Source organism: Carettochelys insculpta, chromosome 21 (genome assembly GCF_033958435.1).
Source record: "Carettochelys insculpta isolate YL-2023 chromosome 21, ASM3395843v1, whole genome shotgun sequence".
NCBI lineage: Eukaryota > Metazoa > Chordata > Testudines > Carettochelyidae > Carettochelys > Carettochelys insculpta.
In genome coordinates this window covers 19,016,991-19,030,002 of record NC_134157.1, presented here as the reverse complement: position 1 = coordinate 19,030,002, position 13,012 = coordinate 19,016,991, and the positions used below count along the sequence as shown (strand labels likewise).

At 49.8% G+C, this 13,012-nt stretch overlaps 1 protein-coding gene across 2 annotated transcripts in view; it reads right to left on the bottom strand.

The window, feature by feature from the left end:
• The window catches only part of NOTCH1 (notch receptor 1), a 90,878-nt gene extending 86,007 nt beyond the window's left edge, over positions 1-4,871 (bottom strand). For both annotated transcript variants that reach the window (XM_075015752.1, XM_075015753.1), the window contains exons 1-2: positions 4,599-4,871; positions 66-147 (exon numbers count right to left, since the gene is read on the bottom strand). In XM_075015752.1, coding sequence (XP_074871853.1) covers positions 66-147; positions 4,599-4,761 — 245 coding nt within the window. In that variant the 5' untranslated portion in view covers positions 4,762-4,871. The remainder of the gene's footprint in view (positions 1-65; positions 148-4,598) is intronic.
• Positions 4,872-13,012: the final 8,141 nt, after the last annotated feature.

The following is a 13,012-nucleotide window of genomic DNA, read 5'->3' as shown; positions in this document are numbered from 1 at the left end:
AGACAAGTGTACGGCATTGTGTTAAATAAAGGAAACTCATCAGCTCTGTTCTCTTTGCTACTTACAGGCAGACTGCCGTCCCATTGGAGTAAGTTTCACACTTTCCCCCGTTCAAGCAGAATTCACCAGACTGTGGACATTGTAAACCTGTAAACAGAAGGTGAGAATCAACCAGGCTGGAAGCTGACTTTGGACCAATTCAGATGAGAAATAAGATGTATTTTCTTACTGGTGAAGATACTTAACCACTGCAACAACTGGCCAAGAGTTAATTAAGGCCTAGTAATTAGGCCTTGTCTACAGTTGCTGCAGTAAATACGTCGTTCGTGTGTGTTGGCACTTTGCTCCTTGTGTCAGCGTGCACATCCTCAGGCATGTCTACGCAACCAGGAAGATTGACAGGTCAGGGTCAATCTTCCAGAGTTTGCAGAAAATGGAACTGAGTTGACCCCCGTACTCCACGATATTGCAAGGAGTAAGGGAGACTGATGGGGGAAGCTCTTCTAGCAACCTCTCTCTGTGTAGATGGCCAGGTAAGTCAATTGCAGATAAGTTGATCTAGCTACACAATTGCAGTAGCTAGAATTGTGTATCTGGAACTGACTTAAATCCCCAGTGTAGACAACGCCTTGGTAGGAGTGCTGATATTGAGTGAACTGTTAGCCTAGGGCATTGTGGGATAGCATCTGAAGGCCAGTAACAGCAGGCTTGTACAAGGCAGTATCACAACTTACGCTGTATCGACATAATGACTTTGACCTTGGCTCTAAGATGCTTGTGGAAATGGAGCCATTGAGTGGGGCAATTCTGGTGCGGGGATTAAAATTATTTTAGCATAGGCATTTCCATAGTTCGGGTGACATAAACTGCCTTACATCAACCTAACTCTGTAGTACAGACCCAGCCTTCAATACCTATACGCCTAATCCCCAGGGAGACTAAATGGAGTCCGGTGCTGATCAAAGGCTTTCTCTTACTGATGTCAATGAGTGGAGGTCTTACACTTCCTGGAGGAGTAGGTCCTTGTAAGAAGAGCCTGCACGTTAGTCCGTAACCGCAGGCTCACAGCGCCTCTAGCTCTGTTAACCCTCTGGAGGCGATGGGCTCTCAGTGGAAGATGCCTTGATGAAACACATAATTCATGGCTGGCCACTGCTAATTGCGCTGGGGTGAACTGTGACCAGTTAGTACGGAGCATGTGATTTCAAAGGGGGCCTGGCCTAGTCTCTGGTCTTCAACACAGGGAAAAGCTGCCCTGAAAAGATCATTTTTATGAACTTGATGGATTTCAAACTCAGTCTTGCACGCTTTACTTGGCTAAGTTCTGAACAAGCTCAACAAGAGCACAGCCAGAGTACATACCTGGTCAGGCACTTAGTCTCTGGCTCCCATGGACTGTTTTATAAAACAGCTATAGGTAATCACTACTCATGGGAGTAAGCTATCTAAGTGGGCAGTCCACTGAAGCATACTAGGAGGAAGGATTTCAGGATCTTGTCCTTCAGGCCAAATTCTGGTCTCAATTACCCTGGAATTACTCCCAATTTTACATCTCAATCTGATCTGTAGATTGTAAACTTTTCAGGGCAGAGACCCTTGGGCAAAACCGACGCTCACGCTGGGGTAAAACCAGAGTAACTTCAGATTAATCAGTGGAGCTACTTCAGGTTTACACTAGAATGCAACCCTTGGTGTTTTTTTGGGTGTCTGCAAAGCCCCATGCACCTCTACAGCCCTGCATAAAAACAACTCAGTTATAATAATTGCAGCTAGGACTCTTACCCAATGCAAACCAGTGGAAGAGGCACAGCCCCGGCATGGGACATTAGTGGAACAAAGGCTGCCCATGCCAGAAGGTGTTTCCAATATGTAAATAGCAGTGTGCAACGGAATGTCACCAAACATATGGCTCCGTGCTAGCAATTCTGTACGGCGGCTTACAGAGAGCCATGTAAAGCCACGGAGCATTCAAGAAAAGCAGAGCAAAAAGTTATCTGCAAACTTTAAGCACAGATTACGATGCAGGCTCCCATCCTTGTTCTCAGCCATCTAGCTGGGTTTCTTTTTCTCCCAGCCCTCCTTTCCTCCTCCCCTCCCACATACTGCTACTGTCCTGACTACAGAAAATGCTCCTGAAACTATTGCTGAATTGTCTGGCTGCTCAGATATTCATAGTGGGGGCAGGGGGGAAGGACAAAAAGTGGCTACAGACTGTCCTACCGAGGAAGAACAGAGCCACCGACGCGCGCTCCCCTCCTCACTCGTGGGAAAAAGCAACAGCTGCAGAGCAGAGCCTTCCCTGATTCCTAACAAAGGGGGAAATCAGAGCTAGCCATTGTAAAACGGTAAAGACACCTCTTGTTGCATTATTTACTGTAGGGCAGCTCTCAAGACTGTATGGCCCTTGATACTCAATACCTGCTGCCTGAAAGGTCTGATTGAGTCAACTAGCCGCTGCCCCCCTCCCCTGCCAACACACAGCAGCCTGTTTTCTTTGGGGAGGAGGGAATGAAGCTAGTTATGCAAAGCGAAGTGAAACCAGACAGCCCAAACTTACCTAGACGGGGCTTTGTTCCCGGAAGGCGGTGATGACACCCTAGCAATGAGTAAGACTTCTGACTCCACATCATAACTCAATGGTGGCTATGTTTAAGGCAGAGAGTAACGGTGCCTCTGGTCTTAGCTGGCACCTAAACTCCCCATCTTAAAAGTTTCTCTCCTGTTTCAAAATCATTATATGTAGGCCAGATCCAATCGGACACCTTATGTTTAAAATCACATGTGAGGGCAGTCTGGGAAAATTAGACAAGGCGGTAGAGGCCAACTGAGCATGGACCCATTTCTCTCTTACACACACTGAGGTTGCAACCCTGCCTCTTCAGTAACCTCCTTTACATCAGTGGCATGGCGTTGGTTTCAGTGGGAGACAGGGTGGCAGAATCCAACCCTCTAAGTTATAGTTAGCAGTATCTGTCTGAGCCAAGGACTATGGGTCAGATTCTGTTCTCTTTTCACTGAGTTGCACTTACTCCACACTAACAAGTCACATGAAGTTAGTGAGCATGCTCCCATGAATAGATGCTGCTCCTGTATGTATTCTCTTCTGTACAGGTTGAACCTCTTTGATCTGGTACTCTCAGGACCCCACTGTTGCTGGACGTGAGAATTTTCTGGACCACGGGAGGCCAATATTTTCTAGCACATAAGCAGCATTTCCACTGCCTCTTGGGCTCTTGGAAGACGTTCGGGGGTAAATTACAACTAAATAACAGCACGAAACACTGACAGCCAGGACTGGTGGCTGGAAACAAACTTTATGGGACTATGGGAAGCCTGGCTGCACTCATGATAAGTGGTCGTTGGCTAACTAAAATCATGCCGGATTACGGATGTTGCCAGATGAGAGAGTGCTGGGTCAGAGAGATTCAACCTGCTGTGCTTTTCATTAATAGATCCCCAAACGCTCCTCAGTCTTTATTCTTTCACTGTTGTGAGGCTAAACGCATTGAAGTGGCGTATTTTCAAGCAGAAATGCCGGTTAAGGAGATTATTTTTTTCACCCTGTTCCTACTCATTTCTCTCACCTCGGTGAAACCTGCACATTTTTCACTTTCAGGCCTTTTAGACTAAAAAAGAATTATTACACAAGTTTCCATTTGATTGTTTCCCCAAAGGTTACTGCACAGTACAGAAACAACACAGCCTCTGACATCCGCCCCAAACTCGCAATGAAGGGCTGAGAGAACCAGAAATCTGACGTTGATTCGAGAAACAGGAAATAAAAAATTAACAAGGCTTTCGAAAAATGAAACCCCCATCTCTGCCTTGCCCATGACACATGCCACCCCTGAAGGGAGCTTTTCGGAACTTCACCACATGAAGCAGGCGGCGGCCCAGAAACAGGAATTCACAGCAGAAAGTGCCCCTGTACAACTCACCACGTTATCCTGAGATCAGTTCTCAAAACTACCCCCCCACCACTACCACAGACACAGGCACTGGGTTTGAGTTACAAAAACAGCCGTGCTTTCCAGCCGGGGAGCGGGGGCAGCTTTTGAAGGTAGCTCCCCTCAGGAGAGGGGGAGAGAATAAAGTTTTAAGAGAACTCAGACTCTCCCCCCCCCGCCCCAACCTCCTTCTCCTGGATTTGCTGGAGTGCAGAAGTGAATGCTTCTTTCTTCTCAACACACCCGACTCCCCGCCCTGCCAGTCACACACCTCTCAGCTGGGGTGTGATCTTTTAAACCCGAAGGGGCTGGAGCGGGGGGGAAGAGTCCCTCTGCCAGGGCAGCTGGTAGCACACAAGTAAAGCAAAGCACCACACACGCCCTAGTGATTTCCCTCCGGATCGCTCACTTCCCTCCTCCGGCCAGAACTAAGGCCGCTGCCAACCCGCCCGGGGCAAGGGGTCCCCCTGCTTTTCAGGCGCTCTGTCCCGGTCGGCAGCCCCACGCCTGGCTGGGCTGGAGCCGGGCAGGGGAAGAAGGGGACCACAAGCGGGAGGCAAGTTTTCCCCTCCGCCAGCGAGGGAGGGGAGGACTCCCCGGAGCCCGGCTCCATCGCCCGGGCGCCCTCTCCCAGCCCCAGGCGGCTCCTACCTCGGCTCAGCGCGGGCAGCAGCGTCAGCAGCAGGCTCCGCACCAGAAGCTGCTGCATTCCTTCTCCTCGAGCTCCCCGCGGGCGTCTCTCCGGGCGCTGCTCCTGGGCCCTCCACTCAGAGCCGCATCGATCCCGGGGCGCCCCCAGCCAGCCGGCGGGCATGCAGGATTCCCCCCCCTCCACCGCTCGGGCGCCCGCGGAACCCCGCTCCGAGGGAGAGCTGCCCGGGCAGAGGCGGAGAGCGCAGCGCCCCGTGCAAACTCCGGCTGCAAAGCCCCGAGCGCGGCGGCGGAGGAGGAGGCGGCGGCTCTGAACTGCGAACTCCTCCCATTCCTCCCCCCCCCGCCTCCGCGATCCTTCCGCCCAGGTGCCCTGAGCTCCACTCAGGCGGGCTCCCTGCGGGGGGGGGGGGGGGGGTGCCCCAGGGCTGCCCCAGGGCTGCAGTGGGGCGGAGGGGGCGGGGCCGCTGGTTCCTGAGTCCCCGCGCGTGGGGAAGTGGCCCGGACTGCAGGAAGTTTTGTGGGGCGCTGGGAGTTGTCTCAGAGGAGGGAGTCCCGTGGGTCTGGAGCTGCCCCCAGCACTAGCAGTCCTGGGGCCCCCCAAAGACGAAGACGTGTATTGATTAGGGGGTGAGCTTTGGGGGGGGGTCAGGCCCCCGTCTTCAGGTTTTGTGTGTTGTGCAAGTGTGTGTGTGTGTGTGTAAAGCTCCGTGCATGCCTGGAGAGACCGCTGTGCAGCGCATCTCCAGGCAGGGTGGTGGTGGTCCCCCACTCTCAGTGCCCAGCCTGCAAGCCCCTAGCACCTTGCCCCCCGAGTAGGGGCTGGCGATGGGATGGTAGGGAGGGAGCATGAGGTTACTGAGAATCCCCTGGGAAATGCCGTGGCTTCTATTCAGCCAGAGGGGGGTTTGGGGCTCCATGTCGGGCGGGGTGCTGTTAGAAGAAAGTTGTATCAGCTTTCTTGGGGGATGGGAGACAGCGGAGCCCCTGCTAAGGCTGTGGGACTAGTCATTGAGGGCTGGACTGGGGTGACATGGGGACGGCTGGGGACAGTATTCAAATACAGGTGCAACAGGAGTACCTGTCAAAGTGCCCTCAACCCTTGCATCTCCCAGAGCCTGTGTGGTGCATGCAAAAGTGGGCACATCCATTGGGTAATCCTGTGGCCAGATATCTCTCAAGGCAGGTAACTGGGGGAGAGGTGTTGGGGTTCACCTGCCTTTCCCATGGGTTAGTCCACCAAAGGGGGGGGGTCTGTTAAGTTGCCCAGGTGCATGTGCAGAGGATGCATTGTCACAGTGGCAGCAGATGCAACCTGCATTTGTTTGGGGCACCTCCAAGTTTGGCCAGTGCAACAGGTGAATAAACAGCTTAGTGAGGCCAACATTTATGTCTGCCTTGGCAAATCTGCCCTTCTGAGTCACACAATCCCAGACACCTTTGGTGCTGTAAACTTCTGAACTTTCGACCAAAACTCTGGCCAGCAATAAAGAAATCAGCTAATTAAATAAAAGAAGGCCTGGAAGAGGAGTGAGGGAAAAAAACCTCAAACTTGAGCAAACTTCCAGCTGGAATCCTCAACAAGCCACCTTTTGTGCTAGTGGCTGGCATGTGCTGCTGCTATCTCTGTATTTTATTTTGTGCACCTTGTTCCTCTCGCTGTCTGTTGTTAGGCCAAAAAATCCACCCAAGGACCCAGTCCTGCAAGGCAGACCTGTCTCAGTCCGGTCAATAGGAGTTCTGCTTGTAGAGGGCTTTGCAGGATGGATTCTTAAATGTGACCACCGTTAGGAATTTAAGGATGACAACTAATAGCAATTATCTGGTCACACATCTGGCCCCACATTGGTGTGACTTCAGCAATTCTTTATAACCCCAGCAATTAAAAGGGAACTGATATCCAGCCATCCAAGTGCCTAACTATAGATTTAGGTGCCAATTCAAAGCACTTGTGCTTGAAATGTTGGCCAAAGTCAGTGTCTACAACGAGCTTTTCCCTTCATCTGTCCCACTGTTAGCCAGTCACTTACAGTGACCTCCAGTGGGGAAATGCCAACGTATCCTCTCCCCTTCCCCTGTATCATCCAGTCCTGCTCAGATGGTGGCAAAAAAAGCCAGTGCCTTGACTGTATGAGCACGTCCTATTTTTCTGTCACCAGGATAACCGCATTGCTGATTAGTGCAACAGTGGACAATGTGGAGGAAAAAGGATTTGCCCAGGGTCACAAAGCAAGTCAGTGACAAAGCCAGGAGACAAGCGTAGATTTCTCAGCTCTTATCTCTATGCTTATCCTGCTAGTGTATAGCTGTCTCTGTTAGCAACCTAGCACCGATCTTTTAACAGGACTGCCAGTACAAGCTCTGACATCTACACGTGGGTCTGGGCTAGCTAGTGTCCTGTGGCCCGGCTGGGCCCCTGTTGGCAAAATATTTCTGCAGTGTAATGGATTGATCATCCTTTCAGAGAGAATCCACATGAAAACGGGACAGATTAACTGTCCAGAGCGAGCTGTAGCTGTTTAGCACCTCCTTTGCCTCCAAATGATCAGCCTTTCCTTGGTAATAGTGTCAGGGCTGGGGAGCATGCAGGCCCCAAGTGTGCATGTGGTTAAAGGTGAGAGGGAAAGAAAAGAGACCGACTCCACAATGGGTTACTGAAAAGAATTGCCACTTCTGCCTTGTCCCTTGTGTTGTGTCCCAGGTATGTCTCACTCCAGCTCCAAAGGCACGCCTCATCCTTCCCAGAGCTGGGGTTACCCCCTATTTCCTGCTGTTACGTCTTTCTAGAGAGAGTGTGAAACCCATAAAACCCCCGATGGACACAGTCTGTTGAGTAGAACAAACGGAAGCGCTCCACAGCAAAATGTCTGTTCTCTTCATTTCCCTTCTGTCTTTCATCCTGCCAAACAGCAAGCATTGAGGGCTGTGATTTCCCCAGCGAGTCTGGGGTGCCCCTTTAAATGGTGCCACCTGGGAAGATTCAAGCCCAGATACTCAATACCCCACTTAGGAAACTGCAGCTTTTGCTTCTGCATTTGGGATTTCCACGCCCTATAAAACAGGACTAATACAAGGTAATTACTCACCTTTCCTAAGTGACTCAGGCTCCATGGATAGGCATTAAACACAACAAACACACGGTAAGTTCTGACTCTTCTGCGCCATGATCCAACCATGCCAAAGCCCAAGAGAAGCTCTGTCCTTTGATTTCACTGGGCTTTGGGTCAGGCGTGTTATGGGCAGACAAGGAACAAAGGTCGTTCGTTAATTGTCACTTACACTTTGCTGCCATCAGGCCTCCAGTAGATTTGGTGTTTGAGTTAAACACCAGGCAGGCTGGGGGATGTTTGGACATTTCATGGGTTTGTAGCTGCCCTGGGGCTGATAAGCCAACAGCTTCTAGCCTTGCGTAGCTTCTGCTGGCTGATAGGTGTGTTTATGTGCCCTGGGGCTGATATGTTTTTATATATGTATGTAAGTGCCTTGGGGCTGAAAAGCCAACAGCTTCTAGCCCTGCGTAGCTGCTGCTGGCTGATAGGTGTGTTTGTATCTCCTGAGCAGATAGCAATTAGTGCCTCTGTTTATACCTAAAACAACCAGCAGTCATGTAGCACTTTAAAGACCAACAAAATGATTTATTAGGTGATGAGCTTTTGTGGGACAGACCCACTTCTTCAGATCTGGTCTGTCCCACAAGAGCTCATCACCTAATAAATTATTTTTAGTCTTTAAAGTGCTACGTAACTGCAGGTTTGTTTTGATAGAATACAGACTAACACGGCTGCCTCTCTGTCACTTCTCTTTATAACTGTTATTTTCCATGCTTGGGCAGGGGAGGATGTCAGAACCACCCGCCCCCCACTCCCACCCTGGGTTTTCCTCTCTTTTTCCAGCTCCCCAGTTTGAACTGAAGACAATAATGGGGGTTGGGCTTGAAATGTGGCCCACACCCAGGTGAGGGGACATCCCAGCACCTTGTTAACACTCTGCTCATTTACTGGGCTCTGTTTTCTAGTCTTTTTTCGAGTCTTCTCTCTGAGATTACGAAACATTGGCCACATTCAGCACCGGTGTGCCCTCCCGCTGGCTGCCGGGGTCGGAGGACTCCTTTCCCTTCAGTGGGTTACCCAGCAAAGCAGGAGTGGCTTTTTGAGTGAGGTGCCTGAGGTTTCTCCCTGGCAGAGGTGGAGGTATTGTGTTTCTGTCCTTTTTCCCCATCTTGTCCTTTGTCTTTGCACTTTCACCAGCCGTTAGCAGGAGCCCTCTCTGCTCTGCCTGCTTGGAAATACCGAGGCTGCCGTTGCCCGGGCTTGTTCTCAGAGCTGGGAAAGAACTCCACATGCAGGAAAGCTGTATGTCTCCTCCGGGTTGTTCCCTCAAGAAATCTGTCATGATGGTTCCCACCATCCCAAATATCACCCTGTGGAATGATTCCAGACTCGAGAAATCAGGCTGGGGGGGAAGGCAGGGGAGAATCAGTACAGTCCTACAGCAAATCCATGGATATCCTCTTTATATCTGTGGGTATCCTCACCTGCAGATATGGATGCCCATATCCATGACTTATTTTTGCAGGTACGGCTGTGGGTACATATTTTGCATCTAGAACCCTGCAAAGTTAGCCAATGCCTGGTTTATATCCATGGGTAGCTGCCTCTATGGATATGGGCGCCAGTATCTGTGGACATTTTGGCAGATGCGGATATCAATTTTGTACAGCTTGAGGAATCAGGACCTCTGGGATACCTGCCTGACCCTTTGGGGCCAATCCCTTAAACTTTCCTCATTCCAGTTTCTCTGGTCTTGATAAAGAGGTAGCAAAACCTTTGTGAATGGCTTGAGGACCTCAGAGGAAAGATGCCTTAGAAAGTTCTGCTGCCCTTACTCTGGCTGAGTAATATCTCACTTCACTCCTGTTTGCGGATGAGGCTATTAGCTGGTCGTGACCGAACGCTGTTACCCTTAGCTGGCTGCTGGGGGCAAAGAGGCCATTTGCCCCCACCTCTGGCTCTTCAGCAGCAGCGGCTGGAGCCCCAGGCCCCTTTGAAGGGCTGGTCCACTGTGAGGTAGGGGCTGGGAGCAGTGCTGAGGGACAGCTGTCCTTTGCCTACCCCTTCTATGGAGCTGGGTCCCCCTTCTCACCAGGGCTTGCAGTGGCTGTTGGCCCCAGCAAGGGAGGTGACTTGCCCATTGTCACCAAGCAGTACAGTGGGGACTAGAACCCTTGTCCCCTGAATCCTAGCTCAGCCCACACTCTGCTGCCTCCCAGGCTGGTCAACACACAGGTAGGTGATGGCACTTAGTCTGCTCTTCTGCTCCTGGGGCTGGCTCCAGCTGTGGAGTTATGCCTGTGATAGCCCAAAGGTGGAGGAGTTGGAGAAAAATGCCAGGGTCGACGCAAGCCCTGGCAGTGGGTGGATGAATCAGGGCTTAGGCAGACTGGGCCGAATTTCCCCTACTGCCTCCATAGACAAGCAGAAAGAGCTCCTAGGATCTGTATTCCCGGTAAGCTGAGTGCTTGGGTGGCCGCCCAGGAGAGATTCAGGTGCTGCCCAGATGATTATCAGAGCTTCCACAGCTGTGCACAGCCTGCAGTTTGTGTTTCTATTGGAGGTAAACATCAACACACACACACACACACACACACACACACACACTCTTTGGTGCACATAACAAAATTTATTCCACTCCAGATGGGGGAAAAGAAAAAGGGAACACTGCCCAGGAGAATCCCAAGACTGGGGTGATGCCGCTATGTTCTCCTTCCCCTGCCCCTGCAGTAGCTTCTCCGTAAGTCGATTGCAGGATCTGGGCTCTGTGGATGGAGACAGATGAAGCCAGGGGCAGGCAGGTACAAGAATGGACAGGGAATGTGCATACAACGCACAAAGGGCTTGTTCTGCTCTGGTGCTCAGCCACTGCTAAGAGCATTCATCACCTGGTGCACATTACAGGCCAGAGCTAAATCAGGAGCAGTCCCATCATCAAACAAGGGGCCCGATCCTTCTCCGGTTGAAATCAGTGGGAGATTTGACGCTGACCTGGCTAGGGACAGAATGGAACCGCACCCAGGTTGGGCCCAATCCGTTGCCTGCTGAAGCCAATCGGACTTCAGTCAGAACAGAAATGCGTCTTCAGCACCAGTGCAGAAATGTTACGGCTATAATGAAATGTCCCTTTTGCTGCTCAGACACATCAAAACCTCATTTTAATCTATTAAATTAATTTACCGAAAGGCTGATTTCCCAGGCAGAGGGAATTATAAAAATAAAGCTTTTTGTAATAAACTGAAGAAGTTACAAAGTAAATAAGGCATCAAACTGTTTATGTTGAGTAAACATTCTGGGTTAAAATAATGGGATTTTAGGTAGTTTTCCAAATAACAATCATAAAATGGCTTTATTAGAAATATAGTAAAGTGTCCATAGGATGAGTTGTTTAAATAAAATCCAGACACAGAATATTTTCAGTAAGTTAAAATCCAATGGGCCAGAACCTGGGATTTTGGAGGCTTCGGGATTTTGTTTTGTTTTGTTTTTTACTTTAAGCTAGGCAAATTATACTCAGAAAGCAAAACGTCATGTGAATATAATCAGGTGATGCACATCTGTAAATTATTTTCATGTCTCCAGGGGCTGGAAAAAACCCTAAGTGAGACCAGAATTCTTCTATATATTTTGCCTTGACAGCTCAGGGGAAAAAATTGCCAAAAACCAGAGTTAGAGCTCTGGGCTGGCGTGGGAAAGTTGGTTTAGTGAGAAATTTGCCCCAGGCTATTAAAATAAAAACAGGCGTTTTTTAATGGCAAATGCCTGTTAAACACAAGCTGCAACTGGTGTGTCTATTTCTTCATGTCACTTCCCATCTCTTTATCATCTTGGTCGATATTTTGCACTTCGACATTTGGTGCAATAAAAATAGGAACAAAAAGGCAGACATCAAACTGGATTTTACTTCCTTTTCCCAAGTCACACTTTGCTAGGCACTCCTCACTCTCCCTGCTGTTGTTGGAAACCGCAAGAAACACAGAGCTTTCTGGTGGGTCTGATCACATCCACACACACATCCACACACACCGTAAGCTGTTAAACACAATCTGGGTAGCTCAGCCTGGAAAGTACACAAATGAAAACACAAGCTGTTGCTTGTATAGGGGCTGGCAGTGTGAAAGTATCTTAGCCACAGCTGGCCCACAATGGGACTAGACAGCCATTCTCTGGGGAAAGGGAAATGCGGTCGGACTCACAAGAAAGTGCTAAAACCCTGATTTTTTTGTTTTTTAAGAGCTGACTGGTGGATTTAGTAGGCAGAGTGGTTGGATGAATTGCACTGTCCCCACTAACAAACCAAACCAAACCAGCAGTCACGTTGCGCTTTAAAGACTAACAAAATAATTGATTAGGTGATGAGTTTGTGTGGGGCAGGCCCACTTCCTCAGCTCTGGAGATCATGCTGCACTGGAAATGCCCTGACAGTTTCATAACCCAGAGATACAAAACACTGAAATAAAAACTGACAAATCAGATACATAGGCCGGAAGGGGGAGGGGAGATTGGCAAAGAGAGAATTACTGACTGTAACTGTCCTGCCTGACATCACTACGAATATCAAAGATGGGGAAACTGTCTTTGTAATGCGTCAGGTCATTGTTACCTCTATTAAGGCCGAGTGTCACCGCATGGAATTTGAGCATAAATTGCAGTTCACAGGTTTCCCTATGTAATGCTGTTAAAGTCTCTTTGTTGTAAGACGCATGTTCTCAGGTCTTTAACGGTATGGCCCACTCCAGTGAAATGTACCAGAGAGGTAGCCGTGTTAGTCTGTATCTTCAAAAATAACAAGAAGCAGGTCTTTGCCCGCGAAAGCTTATGCTCCAAAATATCTGTTCATCTATAAGGTGCCACAGGACTTCTTGTTATTTCCATTGAAATGCTGGCTGACAGGTGTGTGTGTATTTGGTTATCCCCCCTCTGCAGTAGCCATTATTAAAAAACCACGGGAAGCATGTTTTCTTCCATAATCACCCCACAGTGGAGAGAAGTCCTGCGGCCATGGAAGAAAATCATGGCCAAAGGGGTGAACACCCGGCAAAACTTCACACACCTGATCTCCCGCTTTCTGCAGACCACAGCAGGGTCTTCAAGAGTGGGTGGGTGTATAACAGCACCACCTGTGTTATACTTAGGGCTATGCTGTGAATGAGCCATGGGGTGGGGTTGGGAGATATACAAGTGCTCTGCTCTGCCATGAGTCCCCACGGGCATTCTGAGTGACGCAACCAGACTTGTCTGACGGGGTGCAGAGGGATGCTGGGTGCAGAGGGTGGTCACTCCGCCTCCAGCTCAGCTGGGATGCCTAGTGCAAGGACAGGGCAGGGTTATAGCCTTGCTCCTGCACATCTCTATGACGAATCT